The 19,170-nt window shown below is 37.7% G+C and overlaps 4 protein-coding genes across 15 annotated transcripts; 2 read left to right on the plus strand and 2 right to left on the minus strand.

Moving 5' to 3' along the window:
- The first annotated feature begins 841 nt into the window (after nucleotides 1–841).
- Nucleotides 842–4,508, plus strand: LOC124308232 (X-ray repair cross-complementing protein 5-like). Its single transcript, XM_046770748.1, has 13 exons — nucleotides 842–1,065; nucleotides 1,166–1,279; nucleotides 1,387–1,604; nucleotides 1,699–1,827; nucleotides 1,960–2,038; nucleotides 2,247–2,384; nucleotides 2,458–2,626; nucleotides 2,883–3,016; nucleotides 3,142–3,282; nucleotides 3,373–3,518; nucleotides 3,611–3,862; nucleotides 3,947–4,148; nucleotides 4,357–4,508. Exons 1-13 carry the CDS (start codon nucleotides 1,042–1,044, stop codon nucleotides 4,369–4,371), a joined length of 1,761 nt encoding a protein of 586 aa, XP_046626704.1. The 5' UTR covers nucleotides 842–1,041; the 3' UTR covers nucleotides 4,372–4,508.
- A 243-nt stretch (nucleotides 4,509–4,751) lies between these two features.
- Nucleotides 4,752–5,684, minus strand: LOC124308236 (protein lin-52 homolog). Of its 6 annotated transcripts, none has more exons than XM_046770762.1 (4): nucleotides 5,393–5,684; nucleotides 5,243–5,320; nucleotides 5,058–5,150; nucleotides 4,752–4,925 (listed from the first exon to the last, which is right to left on the minus strand). In XM_046770762.1, exons 1-4 carry the CDS (start codon nucleotides 5,421–5,423, stop codon nucleotides 4,828–4,830), a joined length of 300 nt encoding a protein of 99 aa, XP_046626718.1. In that variant the 5' UTR covers nucleotides 5,424–5,684; the 3' UTR covers nucleotides 4,752–4,827. The 6 variants fall into 6 exon arrangements, with proteins under 6 accessions (XP_046626718.1, XP_046626715.1, XP_046626717.1 ...); XM_046770759.1 differs by having other exon boundaries at nucleotides 4,752–4,961; XM_046770761.1 differs by having other exon boundaries at nucleotides 5,058–5,156.
- Nucleotides 5,685–5,728: 44 nt separating this feature from the next.
- Nucleotides 5,729–9,490, plus strand: LOC124308231 (signal recognition particle receptor subunit alpha homolog). 2 transcript variants are annotated; one of them, XM_046770746.1, is made up of 8 exons: nucleotides 5,729–5,977; nucleotides 6,317–6,686; nucleotides 6,907–6,948; nucleotides 7,166–7,307; nucleotides 7,511–7,655; nucleotides 7,718–8,223; nucleotides 8,322–8,736; nucleotides 8,896–9,490. In XM_046770746.1, exons 1-8 carry the CDS (start codon nucleotides 5,861–5,863, stop codon nucleotides 9,019–9,021), a joined length of 1,863 nt encoding a protein of 620 aa, XP_046626702.1. In that variant the 5' UTR covers nucleotides 5,729–5,860; the 3' UTR covers nucleotides 9,022–9,490. The 2 variants fall into 2 exon arrangements, with proteins under 2 accessions (XP_046626702.1, XP_046626703.1); XM_046770747.1 differs by lacking the exon at nucleotides 6,907–6,948 and having other exon boundaries at nucleotides 5,730–5,977.
- Nucleotides 9,081–18,438, minus strand: LOC124308234 (ammonium transporter Rh type A). Of its 6 annotated transcripts, none has more exons than XM_046770754.1 (11): nucleotides 17,784–17,907; nucleotides 16,226–16,389; nucleotides 15,959–16,139; nucleotides 12,212–12,401; nucleotides 11,981–12,131; nucleotides 11,704–11,851; nucleotides 11,079–11,297; nucleotides 10,901–10,983; nucleotides 10,586–10,729; nucleotides 10,244–10,409; nucleotides 9,081–10,108 (listed from the first exon to the last, which is right to left on the minus strand). In XM_046770754.1, exons 2-11 carry the CDS (start codon nucleotides 16,232–16,234, stop codon nucleotides 9,960–9,962), a joined length of 1,440 nt encoding a protein of 479 aa, XP_046626710.1. In that variant the 5' UTR covers nucleotides 16,235–16,389; nucleotides 17,784–17,907; the 3' UTR covers nucleotides 9,081–9,959. The 6 variants fall into 6 exon arrangements, with proteins under 6 accessions (XP_046626710.1, XP_046626709.1, XP_046626708.1 ...); XM_046770753.1 differs by having other exon boundaries at nucleotides 16,226–16,405; nucleotides 17,784–17,901; XM_046770752.1 differs by having other exon boundaries at nucleotides 17,542–17,901.
- Between the last annotated feature and the right edge of the window lie 732 nt (nucleotides 18,439–19,170).

Here is a 19,170-nt window from a genome sequence, read left to right on the forward strand (position 1 = left end):
AATCGTCTTTTCAAAACTTGGAACGTGGACTGAACTTATACGCTTCGGAAACATTGATTTAGAATGCTTATTCATTGTAATAGAATTTTCAACAGACGATTGTCGGCCAAATCTAATAACGTCTCAAGTAAACATTTTACGGGTTAAAGATCAGGATGCCGCCATCTTGACCTTTGATCGCTAAACGTCCCATTTGTCATTTTTGAAGTAAAAAACAAGTGAAAATTAGTCAAAACGATATAACGGAGATCGGATAGCCAACGAGGCCCAAGATTGCAATATTCCATGACTATAACCCTGAACTCTAGAATATGTCGACGTTATTTACTAACTACCAATTTCTGATTGTGTGTACTCGGTTTGTGAAGTGAAAGTGTTAAGTGAAAATATAATTTTTATCATTTATTTGCTCTATTTCAGCGACGAAAATTTTTGTGTGCGTGATTACGTGTTCGACGTAGATAATCGATATCGTTTTAACGGCTTACAATTAGTAATCGTGTTAGTGTCAGTGAATGTGCAGTGTTCTTTCAATGATACAGCAAAACGACAAGTGCATTCGTCAACTCCAAAGTCAACAACACCAATAATCTTCCCGTATTAAGGTTCGTATAAAATCAAATTTTATTATGAATATAGAATTGGTATGCAATGTTATACTTCAACATTGACTGGGGAATTGCGTGTATTTTTGACTGGTTAGAATATGGATAAGAATCATTCCCGATTAAAAATCACGCTTGAATTTGAACAGAATTCAAATGATGTCTTATTGTTAGCGAGAGACTTGCGAGAATTGCGAGCGTCAATATCGATGTGGCATACCTATATGTGTACGTAGTATACATGTACCGTCGAATGAAATCCCGGGTTCGTTTCACATTTGAGCGGTCTTGCAGCTGTCATATTTCGATACGCTGCGAAGAATTGTTCAAAATACGAAAACTGTCTACCTTACAGCGTTGAATTTGTTAATAGAGTGCTTAATAGCGGTGTAATCGAAAGAGAACAACTAAGAACTGGTTGTTTGTTTGGTAAAAGATGCCGCCCAAGAGTAAGAATAAGGTTAGAAGCTGATGATTTTTACAATTCAAAAGGAAAACATATTTTTTTCATCGAATTAAAATCATAATTTTTCCGTATATTTAACAACCATCATATTTAGGAATATTTAATAATATTAGTCAACATTGGGTGCACTGACGAAACGGAAAATGAAAATGAGACAAGTTTCTTTGAAAAATCAAAACAGGTGATACAACTGTTAATTAAAAAAAAAGTAAGTATTCATTTAATATTTTCTGACGAAACAGATTCGCTTATTTGTATACCTAAATCTTCAGTGAGCACTAATCCTTCAATTATGAGCCATAACGTGATTTTCAGATTTTTTTGCGTCCTAAAGATGAAGTGGGTATTGTACTAATGGGTGCATCTGAAACAAAGAATAAATTATTATTTGACAACATTGTGGAAATGAATTCCTTACAAGTACCTAATTGGAATTTAGTTGAAAATGTCATAAATTTGAAATGTACTAAAGAAAAGACTAATTGGGTAGATGGTATCACAGTCGCACTTGATTACATAAAAAGAGAATGTGTGTAAGTATATTTTAAGCAGAAACTGAACATTTACTTTTATATTTAATGTTTGATATAATGATTCATTAATTCTTCTCATTTCATTTTGTCTTAGGGAAGCGAATGCAGCACGAAAATTGGTTTTATTGACTGATTTTAAAGAAGATCCCACTATTATTAGGCAATACGATGTCGACAATGTTGTCAGTAACATAAATGAAGCATACATTGATTTATTAGCAATGTAAATCAGCCAAAGCATATTTGAGTAGAGAGATCAAAGCGACATAACCACAATGTCAAAAACCAATTAAATTTATAATTATCATTGCACGGACATCCAATTAATAAATTATGCTTTATCTCATAATTCCAGAACTAACAACTCGTTGAATGCAGACTCAGAAATCGAGTTAAATCCCAGTGAAGAAGTTTTTGCTAATGTTTGTAAAATGGTGATTAACATACATTTTTCAGTTTACTAAGTTACTGCAATACAAGTGAATGAAAGATAACAATCTGTCTAAGTCTGTAAGAAAAATTTAGTGAAAAGAAATGTAACTTACATGCTTCAACGAACCACTTTGCATAGTAAAATTTATTATATTTGATCTGGTTTATGCCTACCAAACTGATACATAACTCTTTTCATTCATGATAAAGGTTGAAGGCAAAATATTGACAATAGACGATACTCTACCAAAATTGATGATTTATAAGGATCATCCGAAAAAAGCAGCGGCTTGGGAGGTCGACATGGATTTATTCGATATTAAGATTCCAGTAATTTTTTATTTGAAAGTATGTAAACGGCGAACACATTAATTAATTAGTCCTGCACACTCAATTCTATATAATTATACACATTCATTAGACAACAGAGGATTTCAAATTACCTAAATGGAAAAAATTCACGGAGTCGCAAACTGCAAAATTTCCAGTTCAAAAAGAACGTACTTTGGTGGATAAAAATAAGGATGAAATTGAGGAAGAGAATACAATTACTGGCACCATGTACGGACGAAAATTCATACCATTGTCAGGTACAGTCTTTTACATCAGTCCTCAGGCAGTATCAGAAAATGATTTTTCTTCCACTTTTGTATACGATTTGAAAAATTGTTTGAAATTTTTCTACAATAATAGACAATATCAATTCAGAAAGACTCATGGTCTTCGAAAATATAGTGTAATGTAAATTGAAGATCCAGTCACTGGATAATTTTTACAATAACAATGAAGGAGATCCCTATTTGACTGAAAAAAGGACATGTCGTATAACGAACTTAAAATTTCCAGATGAAGATAAAGCTATGTCAAAATATCAGAGTGGACCAAAAAGCTTAACGGTTTACGGTTTTACAAAAGAACGCCGTGTCAGACTCGATTATTTGGCAGGCAAAGGCTCACACATTGTTGTGCCTAAACTACAGGTAATTAATATTTCTTGCTGTTTTTCATCAACCTTTTGCGATGAATGCGTGATATTATTAAATTTATATAGTAATTGGTATATCTGTGCACTTTATGCTAACGAATTTGATCCTATACCCCTCAGTGGGCCAGTCCATTTTACTCATTGGTAAAGGCAATGATGGACCGTGAAACAGTTGCTATTGTCAGAAGGGTATATAGAAAAAATTTAGCACCGAAAATGGGTGTGCTGATTCCAAAAATTGATGTCCCGGGGCAACTTTGGGTATGTGTCAACTTTTTTTTTAAATCTAAAACAAATGAAACCACATCGTATCCATGTAATGACTTGAGTGTTGATTTGTATCTCCTGTAGTGTCTGGTATACATTGAATTAATTTTTGCTGAAGATCGAAGGATATTACAACCAAAACCTATAACGTCTACTCTGAATGAATTATCGGATGCACAAAAAGAAGCTGTGGATGATCTTATTGATTCAATGATGCTGGCGACAGTAGAGTATGTGATTTTAAGTCATTTAAGCGTACATTAGCAAGAACTTATAGTAAATATTCTCGTAATTTGAGAATTTGAAATACATCTTTTTTCAGAAACAATTCCATGGATGAGAGGCAAGAACCGTTTGAAGCAGGCACTGTCAATCATGTCTCGAGGCAGTATATATGGGATGTGTTGGCCCATAGAGCATTGTATCCAGACGATCCTTTACCACCTATGTCAGATTTTTTGCAAAAATTTTTTGAACCGCCTCAGTCTGTACAGTTGAGATCAAAACGACCATTAAAGGATATCAAAACACTTTTCCCAATAAAAGCTGTTGAGAAAAAAAAAAATTTCAAAAAGTAAGATTTAGTATCTAATATTCGTGTGAACAAAGAAGAAACGAACACTCCAACAATTTATGCGATTGAATCTCAAAATTACAGAAGATATGAAGGAGGGCCAGATGATCTGAGAGAACCCTTCGAGAGTGTTGATCGTAGTACCCAAGATTTGAATGCAACGACAACAGAAAAAAGTGTCGATAGAATTGCAGAGGACTCAGAGATGGAAGAAGCACAGTTGTCTCTAATTGCGGAAGCTGTTGAAGCAGCCTCCCAATCAATGGATGTAGACTTAGAGGAACTGGTAAGTAAACTAATGTCTTCTACATTCTGCTAAGCTGCCACATAATGCTGAAGTGGTCCTAGATACTGTTCATTGATGTCCAGTGCATGAGGGAATCTTGAAGCATTACGTAGTTTTGATAAAAAAAAAAGAAAGAAATTCAATCATGTTAATTTGTTTATAAAATAGCTAGTCACATATTATTAGAATTCTTCCCATTCGCTTCTAGGCTAAAAGCATGTAGAACATGATACAATGCTCGACTGGCTCAAGGTCTTAATCAACAATCTTCCATTACTTCGCTATCCAAAGGTACTTACTTGATAACTCGTATAAATATGTAAGGATGAAATATTTTTAAATAAAATTTTGTGATATTTACATTTGCCATTGCTTTTCTCAAGCTTACATTCCGCATAGCTATCCCACTATTCCTTCAATCTTACAGGTAGTCTCACCAACAAGTTGGACAAATTTTTTTAGAGCCAACTATCTAAGCAACTATATCGATAAAAACTTGAAGGTTTCTAGGCGGTATAATATTATAACATCTCTGATCAATTAAATCATTGCATGTTGGTCTAAAAAAAAAATTTCTCATGGATATTGAGCGATGGCGAAGAATTTCTATAAAGAGTTCATTCAAAAAAATATTTACATACATACATAAGTACACTTATCCTAATTTTATTTAGACCAACTATTTATGTTTAAATATGTTTAAATATTTTCCACGAGTCATTTCTTTGGCCTCTTCTAACCCCAGTTGGTACGCAGTATCGTGAAGTTTTTTAACTTCTGTAATAAGACCAGTCATTGAAAGGTTACCGAGCTCTGAAATAAAATGAGTAAACTGTTGAGTCTATAAGGATCTTAAATCTAGAACAGAATATGTGATTCAAGGCAAAGAAGTCAGTTCGAGACACTTACGATGGAGTTTATTTATATCATCAGCTGCAAGAGTCGCTGCCCACGAAGGTGGTTCTGTTTGAGGGGAATTTTGAGCGACGTATTCGTTCACACCTGGAACTTCATCATTCGCTGATATAAACTAACTTTTATAAATAAAAAATTACGGAAATTTAAGACCTTGGGTAATCTAATGGTGAACTCACTTTGTTCAGGCCACAGGTCCGGCGATGCTCGATCCAATTTTTCCAAGCTCATGAGACTCTCGTCAACCGCAAGCAGCTCTGAAAAATATAACAACAGGTATTCGCTTCTTGTTTGCCATTCTTTGTTGAAATTTTAAATTACATCCTAACCTGATTCGTTCGCGGGTCCCTCGGACGCCATTTTGTTTATTACTTCATTTCCCGCTCTCTGCGGCTGGTTCAATCGGTTCAATCATATTTCAAACGGAGCAATATGGCGGTAGGTATGTGTATGCATGTGTATTCGTATGAATCGGTCACAGTGTTGTATGCATCACTGAACTATAATACAACGAATAGACCAGCGTCATACCGAAGATTCGCCGCTCTTGAGAACGATGCGAACCTGGTAGCGGACATTTGCGTTAAAAAAAATGTCCGCCGAGCTGTGATCATATACGTAATACTCCTACTAGTGTCTGTTCTGTTTCTCCATCGTGATTTCATGTTCATCAACTTCCGCCGTTCCATTAATCCAATCTGACGTGTAGAGACGTGTACCAAAAGTCAATCGCTGTTCACGTTTGTTAGGTTAAGTTCGTTCCTTAAAATTGATATTTACAGCAACGTGTTTTCAAAATGCTCGATCTCTTTACAATATTCAGCAAAGGCGGTATAGTACTTTGGTGTTTTCAAAGTACTACACAAATATTTACACCAAGCGTCAACGCATTGATTCGCAGTGTTATTTTACAGGCAAGTATTCAAAACAACATTATTACAATTACCAAGTGTTGACTTAATTTCCATTCATCGAAATCAACTGGTAGTCCGCGATGTTATATTGTGCTTGTCATGCTCGACAAGGTATTGAATCGTTGCAACCACTGGTTGGAATATCTAACCTTCGACAACTGTTCAGCCTGAACATATGGCAATGGATTTGCACTCGTGTGAATTTTGGTTACATTTAACTCTACAAAAATCATATTGTTGAAGAAGCATCTGCTGTATGAGAAAAGGATCAGCTTAGTTAATTTGACCTTTCAGTAACGGAATAAGTTATCGCAAAATAAATTGGCATATTATTTACAGGAGCGAACAGGTAGCCATACGTTTGATCATGACTCGTTGCGACTTCAATACAAGCTGGACAATGAATTTGAGCTTATATTTGTGGTGGCATATCAGAAGATACTCCAGTTATCCTATGTGGATAAGTTTCTTTCCGACGTTCATCTTGAGTTCAGAGATCGATACAAAAATGAGCTAGCAAAATCACAGTGGTTCTATAATTTTAACTTTAAGAATAGTTATGATGCCATACTAGCAGCTGCTGAGCAATGGGGAAAACACCAGGCTAAACTTCCAAAGCAGATGCGTACATTCGATGAAAGTATTAAATCAAAGAAAACTGTCGCTAGTATGATTGAAAGAAAGGACGACAGAGACAACAAAAAACAAGGTAAAGTGTTTAGCTATTTCAACTAAAAATCAAGATTTAACTATTCCATCTGGGTATTCATCCTGGTTTGCAAACTTTTGCAAGTATTTCTTACTTAGTAGACTTGTATATAAGAGTAAGAAACTTGTATCATTAGTTGGATATAGTTTTGATGCTTTGGGTTGATTACATTATCATTTACGTCGCTTCTTATAACGCTTCACTAACTTGGTATTTTTAGGAAAGAAGAAGAAGGGGATTTTTTCCAATGATGATAGTCATTGTAAGTGGTAACTGCTATCATTGTTGTGTGAATCTAGTTACTAAAATCCTATTCTTTTTTCACATTAATCAATTATTCTCACTGTAACCTTAATTCCTAAACATATTTCATCTGCTGGTGATTTTGAATGCAAGGATGTGGCGAGATTCCACAAGATTTCTAAATTTGTGGAAAATCGTATAATGTTAATTCAAATTTTACATACGAAATTTTTCAGTGAAAATTCAAGAACCTGTCAAACCAGATGTACCAAAACAATCTCCAGTTACAAATGGAGAGTTGGACGAAGAAACTCTCTTAGCTAATAGACTCAAACTTGTACAAAAAATAGCTGGGCCAAAGAAGAAAGCAGATAAACAGTAAGAAGTTTTCCAAAATTTCGCGGTTTGCTGTAGTATAATGATGGTGAAATTAACAAGCAACAGCTTCCATTAAAAATATATTCCGGGCGAGACAAACCCCCCTCCCCCTGCCACAAACTTTTCGATCATTGGCACAATGCTGCTTGCTGGTTTTAATTGAAAACATTTTAGTACAATTGAAAGTTGTGTAAAATTTGTAGAAAGAGCCCAAAACCCGAGAAAACTGGAAAGCAGCCTCGAAAATGGGAATTGGGAGGAACCAACAAAGATTTGGTCAACTTGGAACTGGAACGTACAACGGATAAACGTGAAGATGTTGAAAATATTATTCAAGCAGATACATCGGTAAGTTTTGTACTGCAGACTAGGAAAGCTCTGATACTAGCTAATTTCACAAAAAAATTTAGATGGTTGGGAAAATGAAGCCTGGGATTCAAGATTTGGAAGTTGAAGATGAGCCCGAAGATGTGAAAATGCAATCACAAAAACCTGGAGGTGTATTTTCCATTTTCAAAGGACTCGTTGGTAACAAATCCCTAACCAAAGAGGATATGCTGCCAGCATTAGACAAGTTCAAAGATCATTTGATATCTAAGAATGTTGCTGCTGATATTGCATACAAGTTGTGTGAATCTGTGAGCACAAAATTGGAGGGAAAAGTATTAGGTACATTTGACAGTGTTGCTAGTACGGTTAAAAATACACTGACTGAAGCTTTGGTACAAATTTTATCACCGAAAAGAAGAGTGGATATACTGAGAGATGCGTATGAAGCTAAGAAAAATAACAGACCTTACGTGATGACATTTTGTGGCGTTAACGGTGTTGGAAAGTCGACGAATTTGGCAAAAATCTGTTTTTGGTTGATTGAAAATAATTTCAGAGTCCTAATTGCCGCTTGTGACACTTTCAGGTAACATTGACTCTTCTCTTTTCACTGTCATGCGTTAATATCATCGAATATTAGTAACGGTTTAATAAGAGTTCATCATCTTCGTCACTTATACGCAGAGCTGGTGCTGTAGAACAGTTGCGGACCCACACGCGGCATTTAAACGCCCTACACCCACCTGAGAAACATAACAATCAAACAATGGTGCAACTGTATGAAAAGGGTTATGGAAAAGATGCTGCTGGGATAGCCATGGAGGCCATACGTTTTGCCAAAGATGCTAGAATCGACATTGTCTTGGTAGATACTGCTGGGAGAATGCAGGACAATGAGCCGTTGATGCGAGCTTTGACAAAATTGATTAAAGTCAACGAGCCAGATTTGGTGCTATTTGTGGGCGAGGCTTTGGTCGGCAACGAGGCTGTTGATCAATTGGTCAAATTTAATCAGGCTCTAGCAGATTATAGCAGTTCCGTTAATCCGCATATCATCGACGGCATTGTGTTGACTAAATTCGACACCATTGACGATAAGGTACCGTAAGATGAACTTCTCCCCATTCTGTAAATATGGAATACCGAGCAAAATAATCAGTGTTACGTTAATGTGTTTTGTGAAAATATTGTTGATTCAGAGAGTACCAGTTTTGGATAATATTTCTTTGTATTTCACGAAGTTTTTTTTAACTTTCAGGTGGGTGCTGCTATTTCTATGACTTACATAACTGGTCAGCCAATTGTATTTGTTGGAACTGGTCAAACGTATATCGATTTGAAAGCACTAAACGCCAAGGCTGTTGTTCATGCCTTGATGAAATAGGTTTGTAATTAAAAGAAGATTTCAAAAATTTATGTAACATACATTTTTTCGCACTTATGTGTTGTTAATTATACATTTCATTACGATGCATTACATATACTGAAACACACGGACACGGACATACAACAGACATACGAGCATAGGTATAACATCAAAATATATTTCGCTTTTCCAAATTTCACAGTAAGGATTATTCTGTAACATGGTAAAATTTAAGATATGCAATAATTACGACGTCCATTTAATACGTTATTCGTTTTATGACGTCTATAAAACAAGGTTTCAACAATTTATTATTTTTACTCCATAAAACGGTGAAGAGTATACCGTTGCAAATTCTCTTTGTGACATTTTTAGGGTTATAATGTAATAGTAGATGAAAATGATTATTTATTGTATAGATACATTTAACGAACAATTTTATAAGAAAAGTTTAATAAAAATAAATGTAATTCTTATTTTATGGTCATTTGTCAATAATCACTAAGGTAAAATTGAACCGATCTACTGAACACGCGTTACATTTCGAGTAATTGAGGATTTGGTAAAACTGTTCTCAAGGTTCGGTGACTTGCTATTTTTTCCTGTGTACGCAGCTCCATTTACAGCGCGGAAATTGCATTCGTTCATTATTTATTATTCTTACGATAAAACGAATTTGAATAATATGTACGCGTGGATTTCACAGTCATCCAGTCATGTATCGTATACTCACGTTACTTACTGTCGTCCTCCGTTGACAGTTGAGGAGTTCAATTAACTAGGGCTTTAAGTGCCATTTTTTCGTAATAAATTCCACAGGCAAATTCAAGCGATGAATAACGCTGCAGCGAGAAAAAAATAAAAAAAGAAAAAATGGTTCTTCTCGGTTTTTTTTTTCCAAATTTCTTGTCACTGGCACTTGCAACCCTTTTCTAATTCTCCTCAACATTGATTCATTAAATGGAACCCATTGGTAACTGTTCGTCTACGCTTCGATTTTCCTCCTTTCGATCTGTTTGCTCCTCTTCTAGTTCCCAGTTTGCCGCATCGTCAAACTTCAATTCTTCCGGAATAGTACCCAAAATTGGCAACTTAATAATAAACCCTTAAAGAAATTTAATTCACCCTCGTTAAACTCAAGAATTATCGGATTATAGTACTATGCAAAATATCTATGAGTATACATTGTGTACAGTATCTCACTGAAATACGTCATTAGCCTTGGAAAATTAATTTTTACCTGTTACTAGTCCCGTGACAATTGCAATTAATATGGTAACCAGGAGCGTTAGCAACTGATATCCCGCTTGCTGGCCAGCCGTTCTATCCTGACCCGGTTTTACCGGATAATCATCATTGATTTCACCCAACTCTTTTGGCGACGAAGGAGCTCTTGCTTCGAATATCTACACGAGCATGAAATCAGAGTTGTAAATCTTTGACATTTACCGATTCGCGATAATGTATAATAAGAAGAGGCTGTAGAATTTGTGGAAATTCCATTAAATCGTATTGATCCAGCTGATCTATAGATCCCCTCCACGGAGCGATATCGAGACGAGACCGTTCCTCTCTTTCTTACCTCGTAGAGCGAATAACGATAGTCTTCCAGCGTCGCGAGGCCCGCCATAAGCGCTCCGAATATTCCGGCAAGAACACCGGGCATCCCGTGTAAATTGTGAACGCCACAGGTGTCATGAATTCGTAAGAATTTTTGTATCAATGGCTGAAACGGTCGAACAAACGTTTACTATTTAGACGTGAATGAGAATGAAGTCACTTTTGAAGAATGTGTGTCAAATAGAGTCGCGAATGTTGGCGAGGAGCTTATAGTCTTCGAACCAACTGTGATTTATGCAAGTACGAGTTTTTAAAAAATATATGGAATTGCTCTAACCGTCAAGTATCTGTAGCCGAGAACGCTGAGAGCTCCCGCAATAGATCCAATTATAAGTGCACCGAAGGGTTCGCACATCATCCCTGAAACAGTACGATAATAGACACGTTGAGCGTTGATGCTGATCGACGATTCTTTCTTTGCTCTTCCAATCATCTCCGGTTATAACGTAATCTACCTGCTGCTGTGCCAACGGCAACACCCCCGGCGAGGGTTGAATTTTGTACGTGAACCATATTGAATTTATTGTTTTTAGATACAAGGGCCGACGTTGCAAACGCTGCAACGCAGCTGCCGGCTATCGAGAGTAAAGTGTTGATTATCGCTCTCTGCTGATCGTCGCCGTGCAACGCGGCGCTGTTGAAGGAGGGCCAGAACAGCCAGAGAAATATCGTACCTGTTGACAAGAATTTCGATTTCTCAGTCTTCGACTCTGTCGTATATGTATATCTTCGAATATCGAAGTCCACGTATCTCAAAGGCGAAAAAGGGCTCAACAGTCCCAATTTATACACAATTACGAACGAAAACAGTCCGAGACATTTTTATTTAACGCAGCGATAAAGAAATGGTCCACGTATCTGAATTCTACGAATTTACTATTACGATTTCCTAGATTCCGTGCCATTTCTTTATATCTGTGTCAAATGAAAATATATTTTAGTGTTTTTGAATTTTGTTCAGAATTGTGTACAGAATGAGCCTGTTAAGTCCTTTTTTGCGCTTGAAATATTTGAAGTCGTATACGACAACGTCGAAATCGACCAGGACATCCCCTTAAGGCTAATCGATCTCTTAAGTACCTATCATCGCAAATATGTCCGACTGATAGTTGGAACCTTCCAAGGGATGCTCCTTCGGTGCTTCCTTGTACCCGAGAACGAAGCTAATGGCTAGACCGAAGTACGCCCCGAATACGTGAACGTACATGCTGTCTCCAGCGTCGACCGCCTGTAATTTTCATCATCAGAGGTGTCATGCTAAGTGGATGTATGGCTCAAGTGTGTACGCTCGACCGAAACTTTGCAAGTCGTTCCAGTCCAAATTTCTGCCGAGTAACTAAAACGTGTTCAATCTTACCCTGAAGTGATGCTCTCCTATGTACTTGTTGACAGTGTATACAACAAGTTCTATCACTCCCATGACTATCAGCTGCGTGTAAGTCGTTTTTCCCAAAAGTGCTCCCATGGAAATTAAGGGCGCGGCCACGGCGACATCGGCGCTGAGCAGACTGTGAAGAGAATTTGAAAGTTTGATGAAAAGTGCCTTGGAATGAGAGTGGAAAGGTAAATCTGTGCGAGTTGCTCGTACCTTTGCAAGGACAATGGTGCTTTGCCGGATTCTTTCGACAGGTACAATACTCCCTGACAGAGTATTGCGACTTGGATCAAAATTGCAGCGACGAGAAATGTGAGGCCAACCGCGCTCTGTCCGTATTTTCGTAGAAAAGTCATCAGAAAACCGAATCCAACCCATATCATCACGTGGACATCTTGATACACTGGAAATTTTTTTTAAATTACTCAATAAACAAGTTAAGCTCATGCGGTTTCGGAAAAAAAAAGTTGACGTATAATGCCTGTTTGTTACGCGTTCTCCAATTCGTTCCGTACGTTGGTCGCACATTTTGCTTGACTTGTGATTTTTCGTGAACATTCAGATTACTTACGCGCGTAAGCTCGGGGCGCATCGTCTTGTTGATTCCCGTTCAAGTACGGATGGACATTGTTTGCTATAGAACGAGCATTCGATTCCGGTCCGTATTCGGAAAGCGCAAGAAATCCAACGATAATAATCGCCTCAACGAAGATCAGACCGATACCGTGTGCGAAACGTACCATCCGAACCATGGCGGTGTCTCCGTTTCTGCGCCTTGTTGATTGTCTGTCATTTTTCAACACTACCATGCTTCTAATCTATTCTTCAACGCGTTTCCGTCGCGGTAATTGTTAGCTTATTTCAAATCTACTCACAAGAATTACGGAGGAGGGGGGGATCTGTTAGCAATACGATTTTCCACAAATGTATACTAATTAAAAATAAAAAAATAAACAAGTCATGGAGACTTGCAGTAGGTAAAAACTGTCTGTATAGCACAAATGAAACGCCGCGCGGCGGCACAGCTTTGATTACGCGATGTATTTTTACGAAATCTGTGTTACTTCGTATAATTACAATCGAGGAGATAATTATTATCTCTGGACTATAGTCGACCCGGGACACTTTGAAGTTTACGTTGCTCAACTTTCGCTACATACGCGACTGAATTTAAATAATATGTAGATTCATCGATGGTGAAAAGTTCAGGTTTTTTTTTCAGTTACGGCTGGAGTTTAAATTTCGGGATGCACTTATCGCTGTTTATTTAGTTATATGTTAGCTGCCTTACTTCTTCCTGTCAATATACAATGCTGGGCAGAAAGTTGGAATTTCGAACTGGCTGTTTTTACGTACGATAGAAACTTTTTTTGCAACACCTGCATGGAAAGTCCATTTTTATGCACCATTTACAAGCACCGAAAGTAGTCTTTTATACACATGTGCGAAAAAAACCTTCGCGCATTGCTAGCGGTGTGCGAAAAAGACGATCGCGCTTTTATTCACAGTTGCGCATGTCGGACTTGCCATTACAGGTGTATTAAAAAATGAAGTTCGATACTAGTGCGCGAAAGTTGGCAATGCCTATCTCGCGTGAATGCGCAACACTCGCCCTCCAACTCGTCTCCGGGCTCGTGCTGCGCATTCACACTTGTGCGGGCATTGCCACCTTCGCGCACTAGTATCGAAAAACACTATTATACCTATCAGAAAATATTTCAACCAGTCCTTTCGCACATTTTTTTCGATTATATCGCGACTCCTACGGTACGGTTCGAATTAAATCCACACTTTCTTTTTATACTTTATACTCCGCAACCGAAAGCGGATATGATTGAAAGATCGGAACACGGTTTGTTTCTTCGGAAATCTTTTAACTACGAATCGACGGATGTACGCCGTGTATAATGTTAATCATAATTTAGGCGAAATAATATATTAGACCGACACACCTTGGTCAGAGCCAATCTTCAACTGAATTTTTACGGACGTTTTAAGCGTTGGACATTGAATATCACGATCAGTTGCCAAATCGTCGGAACTAAAATACGTGAATACAAATACCGGTTTATATATACAAGTGATTGGTGAGATAAGAGAATAATATTCTTCCTTATTGTCGCATGATCTTAAACGTATTTTACGCGTGTACGTGTTCAGGACACAGTTGCGAAATGTATTTATACTTTCATTTCGAACGTAAGTCATTTTCGTAAATTACGCTAATAACAGATCGGACTCTCCATTGCACGGCAGAGTCTAGTCGAAAGTTTAAATGCAACCTCACTTTCTTGGTACAAATGATAATTTTACATTGCTCTGCAAAAATCTATCTGCAGTACTTTGGGAATTGGGCGCTACATCATTAGACAATATCCGAAAATTCCGTTTTCGACTTCATCTGCTTTCATTCACTTTAGGAAAAAAATTACCATTTTCATACATTTCTACATTGCTGAAGTATTCGTGAACATTTTTTTCAACGGTATATTTCGTTAGATGAATTTGCCGCTCTGGTAAATAAACAGTGTCGTACATGTGTGCCCGCATTGTTTCGACAGATTTTTGCTATACATTCCACCGTATCTTGCGGCCCTGAGAATTATCATCACCAGGATATTTTGAATAACGCATGAAACTTAACTTTGCATACTTTTCTTTTATGCATTAAGTACAGGCAATTCAGCGCGCAGTTTTTTTTTCATCAAAAATAAAAGAAAGCAAAAAAAAAAATTTGAAATATACAGTACAGAATTTTAAGAAGAATATATAAATGGCTGGGAATTTGTTCGATATCGAGAATGCTCTTATTGTTTTAAACATTCTTGCAAAACTATATTAACATGCGGAAAGAGCTTCGATAGCTTTCTTAATTTCGGCAGACAACGTTCGTATCAGGGACCAGAATTCGTTTGGGCTTTAAATAATTACTGTACCCGTTGCTCGAGGAATCCCGTGGGAAATATATAATCTATATATACGAGAAACATCGAGCCTGAGAGTCGTTGAATCTTAAGCCGGCAGTATAGTAGACAAGTCCGCCGGGTTCCCCTTCCTAGTTTCAATTTCCCTTTTCTCTTCTGATTCTATTCTCATTGCTGCGAATTCATTTCGCGTGTCGGAATTCAGGGTGTCGATTTCAATCTACCTGAGATTAGTTCAGTCGGGAAAATTTTCGCCATCGAGGCGTATAAAAATATGCGAAATGATTGTCAAACGGCGTGAAACAGTCGTATGATCTTTATACTATTCTCGGCAAAAATCTAATTTCCACGACACGTAGAAAACGATGTATATTCAGTGAATCGTTTCGGGTTATTCCGTGGTGCCAGCGGCTACTGGAAATTGCTTAAGTAATGAGTGATCGAGGAACGAGGAGATAACGCGCAACGGAAAAGCGGGTAAGCCAAGAATTTTCATCGATTAAATTGATCGTAGATTTTGGGCTCAAAAATTGTATACGGATGATAGTATCAGGTGCGTATGAATTATTTTCGTACGAGTCTATGCGCTGGCACATTGAACAAATTTCAGTAAAACAAAGTGCCTGAAATACAAGAGTTTAAATTTGATTTCATATCCAGCTATACCGTGTAAACGGTCCTTATAAACCGACAATTATTATCGGCGAGAGAAAATCCTTGTTAAACACTTAACGCCTCTGCTGTTAGGCGCCAAATTCGCACAGCTGTAATCGTATTTGCAGGCTCTAACACTTTACGTTACGTTGTTATTATTAAATGTTGTTTTGCTCGAAATAGCTTCCATGTTCGTTACTTGTTACTCTCCAAGCATTTGTCACCACGCACCTGTGTATGTCCGTGCGGCAGGTGGGCGGGTTTGTGTTTGAACATCAAGTTACACGAGTTAATTACGATACAACACAGAGCGAAGAGCTGAAACGTTCTCACACATTCACCTCGGGCAATAATATCGGCATAAACAAAGTTTCCGACGTACTTGGGTAGATCCTGATCTGGCCGTTCTTGTTGTCCGGATCGGTCGAGTTCTTGTCACTTCTACTTTTGGGTCTGACCTCCGAGTCATATTTCATGAGCGTGCCCATTAGCACGATTATCACGATTTGTAGTGCAAACAAGTAAAGCACCTGCTTCGTCATTCCGCCGGGCAAATGCATCCCCTGAAGAAAGTTAAAAGGTAAATGAAAGAGCTTGATTTACTCGAATATTGAAATTTTCATTATGTACCCACGTAACTCCGCCTTACCTGGCCCATCACGACGTCTCTTCGCAACTTTTTAAACTCGATTACTTTCCTAAATTTATCCGCACCGATCGCGGGCTCACCTTTCAAATCGAACGTAAATCACTCTGTCGCTATTATATACGTATACATATACGATGGCAAGGAAAACGCAGTTCAGACGAAACCTGTTATAAATATACACTGAAAAATTTTATACCCAATTAATGTAGGTACGTCTATTATATATTTCTTCTCAGACCGCTGGATTTAAACTGATCACCGGGATACGAGCCGACCTCCCTACCGGATGCGCTTTGATCAGTGACGGCCTAACGTTCCTCGCATGCTTCTAATTCGGCACTTTTATTCATCGCCAACCGAGCTTGTGTGCACTTCTCTATCGCCGATTCACTATTGCGCACATAGGAGATGATCGCGTGTCGTGTTATACGTCGAGTTATTTCGGACCATGTACCTACGCAAACTTTATCCTTCCCCGACAATTAATTTGGACAATGAACGTAGGTCGTGCCACGCATAATGCAAGCGAACTGTATAAACGTTGACTTATCGTCAGAGCTTTACGAGACTTTTTGCAATTGTCTACGGTTTTTAGGTCGCGATCACGCTTCGGCTGTACAAGAAAGACCGAACTGCACTGGTACGCATACGACTTCTTTGATTGTCCCCAAGGCTTGCTCATCGCTTCTGCAAATCGATATCAGAGGTTAAATTGATTCCGAAGCCTTTAATTTTAGATTGGAATGAAATCGATATGACTTGTTGTGCAACGCGTGCGATCGAGAGAAAAATGTGAAAACAAACGGGCAAACACGACGTCGGTCGATTAGCCCTTTGCTAATTGATTTTATACTTATTATACGAGTACGAAGTATTCCCTCTGTATATATTTGCGGCAGTGAAATTCAAATTAGTCTGTAGTATATATATATATATACACAATATACAAATACATACACGCGTTACTGTAATTAGCGCAAAACTCGTTTTTTTTCAGGGGAGTGGAGAAAGATTCTTCTTATTATACAACACGACGGTAGAAGCGCGAATGCGAGTAAATAAAAGCAAACTGTCGTTTATTAGAAAATCGTTGGGAGTGAATTTCGGGTTATAGAGAAAGAAAAGCTCCATGTCTCAACGCGTGTAACTTCCAGTTAAACAATTCGTCCGCCTTTCTTTTTTTCCCCCAGTAATATTCGCGAATTGCTATTGGCTTAGGGCCAAATTGCTTGCAGAAATTAGTACGGTACGAATTCGCCTCTGCACATACTATATATACGTACAAATGGATCTGCCGAGAGACTGGAAAGATTTACTTTTATCGGTTTAACTTAGAATTTTAAACTTCAAACGACAGCTGTTCGCGTTTCCACAATACTCCGCATCGATTTCTCCAGATCGTGGCTTAATTTTCTTCAGATATTCTCATTGTCTTACTGCGAAGAAAGAGAGACAGAAAGAGAAAAAAAAAAATTATCCTATCCCACACAAATTTTCTCTGTCTAGCCGGTCAGCAGAAACGTATATACTCGTACATGTATGATTATTTTTCACGCACACTGCGATCAGAATATGACACGCATTGTCGCAACTTCCGATCCACGTTTGCAGTATTGCAGTCGAGTACGAGCGACGGGATGAATTTACGGTCAACTTTCCCCGAACAAAAGCGAACAGAAACTGAACGAAACTCCTCGATGTTGATAACAATGTTATATGTATACGTATGCCCGTTACGAGTTGACCGCAATTAGCCTCAATGTAATTTGGTGTATTACGTATGATAATAATCATCTGGAGAATAACTCGACCGCGCAACATAATAGAGACTGCAAGTATGATTGAATTTTTTTATTTTTTTGAAATCCGAAACCATACGCTTGCAGTGCAGCAATTAAGAAAATTAATTAAAAGCGCAACGAGAAGGAATGAGAATTTATTGTGCGGCCGATGCGATGGAAGCGTCCTGTCGTACCTCGGTTTCCACGTAATATAACATGGTGTAAAAAAAAGAAAATTTCCGTCGAACAAACGAACAACATCGATCTGCAGACTGGTAAAAAGTCTGTACCTACACAGTCAGAAAAGAAATGTACTTACGCTGCTGCGGGGAACTCGAGCGATCGTCTGCGGCGGATAAAAAAATAAATAAAATGTGCGATAAAAAAATTAAATTAAGTGTCGAGAAGGTCTTCATCTGTCGCCGGTTGCAGGAGGTCTGAGTATTTTATAACGTGCGTCAAGACGGTGCGGCAAGACAGATGTTGTTCGTTGTGAATTAGGTTCAAATGGAAAACGAAAACAAATCATACCGATCTGCGGGGCAGAAATCGTTTAACGAGATTTTATTTACGTTCTTACAGGCATACCGATCTCTTCGTAAATACGCGTCACTGTTCTCCTCGACAGCAAAATGCCGTTGATTTTTCGTCTTTTCTTCCTCTCCCTCTTTCCATCAGCGATTGGTTTACTTTTTGAAACCATAGTACGGATCTTTCGATTCGTTCGTCAAATTATCGCGAACAATTTCTTTCCGTAGTTTTGATTTTAATTGGGATACGGATAGTTATGCAATCAATCTTTTTTTACCAGGGTATAACGAGAGAGAAAGATATGATGCAGAAATAATTTTTTATCTCATTGTTAGCTTTATTTTGTTCTGATTTAATTAACGTTGATTTTTTTTTTTTTTTATTACTATTTTGTATTATTATCATTTACGCTGGTAAACCTTACAAACGAACATGTTATATGATGCGTATGCGTCGGGACTGTGGTTTATTATCATTTTATTATATTCATCATATATCTTGGGTAATTCTCGAATTATACATATACATTGTGCCAGGTATAATATCGGACTGTCGTACACTTTGTTTTGGGAAAATTCACTTTCTACGGTATCACGTAAATATTAAAGAGTATTCATTTTCACTGTAGCCTTT

The sequence above is a fragment of the Neodiprion virginianus genome, chromosome 6 (assembly GCF_021901495.1).
Source record: "Neodiprion virginianus isolate iyNeoVirg1 chromosome 6, iyNeoVirg1.1, whole genome shotgun sequence".
NCBI lineage: Eukaryota > Metazoa > Arthropoda > Insecta > Hymenoptera > Diprionidae > Neodiprion > Neodiprion virginianus.

Coding starts and splice junctions, on each gene's coding strand:
- LOC124308232 (XM_046770748.1), top strand. CDS start 1,042: ATGCCGCCCAAGAGTAAGAATAAG. Junction 2,385..2,457: donor CAGTAATTTTTTATTTGAAA/GTATGTAAACGG, acceptor CACATTCATTAG/ACAACAGAGGATTTCAAATT. Junction 3,863..3,946: donor AAAAAAAAAAATTTCAAAAA/GTAAGATTTAGT, acceptor TCAAAATTACAG/AAGATATGAAGGAGGGCCAG.
- LOC124308236 (XM_046770757.1), bottom strand. CDS start 5,423: ATGGCGTCCGAGGGACCCGCGAACGAATCAG. Junction 5,169..5,242: donor GGACCTGTGGCCTGAACAAA/GTGAGTTCACCA, acceptor AGTTTATATCAG/CGAATGATGAAGTTCCAGGT. Junction 4,962..5,057: donor TGATATAAATAAACTCCATC/GTAAGTGTCTCG, acceptor ATTTTATTTCAG/AGCTCGGTAACCTTTCAATG.
- LOC124308231 (XM_046770746.1), top strand. CDS start 5,861: ATGCTCGATCTCTTTACAATATTCAGCAAAGGCGGTATAGTACTTTGG. Junction 6,949..7,165: donor TTCCAATGATGATAGTCATT/GTAAGTGGTAAC, acceptor GAAATTTTTCAG/TGAAAATTCAAGAACCTGTC. Junction 7,308..7,510: donor AAGAAGAAAGCAGATAAACA/GTAAGAAGTTTT, acceptor TAAAATTTGTAG/AAAGAGCCCAAAACCCGAGA.
- LOC124308234 (XM_046770750.1), bottom strand. CDS start 12,807: ATGGTAGTGTTGAAAAATGACAGACAATCAACAAGGCGCAGAAACGGA. Junction 11,852..11,980: donor TAGGAGAGCATCACTTCAGG/GTAAGATTGAAC, acceptor TGAAAATTACAG/GCGGTCGACGCTGGAGACAG. Junction 10,984..11,078: donor TGCCGTTGGCACAGCAGCAG/GTAGATTACGTT, acceptor GTACTGTTTCAG/GGATGATGTGCGAACCCTTC.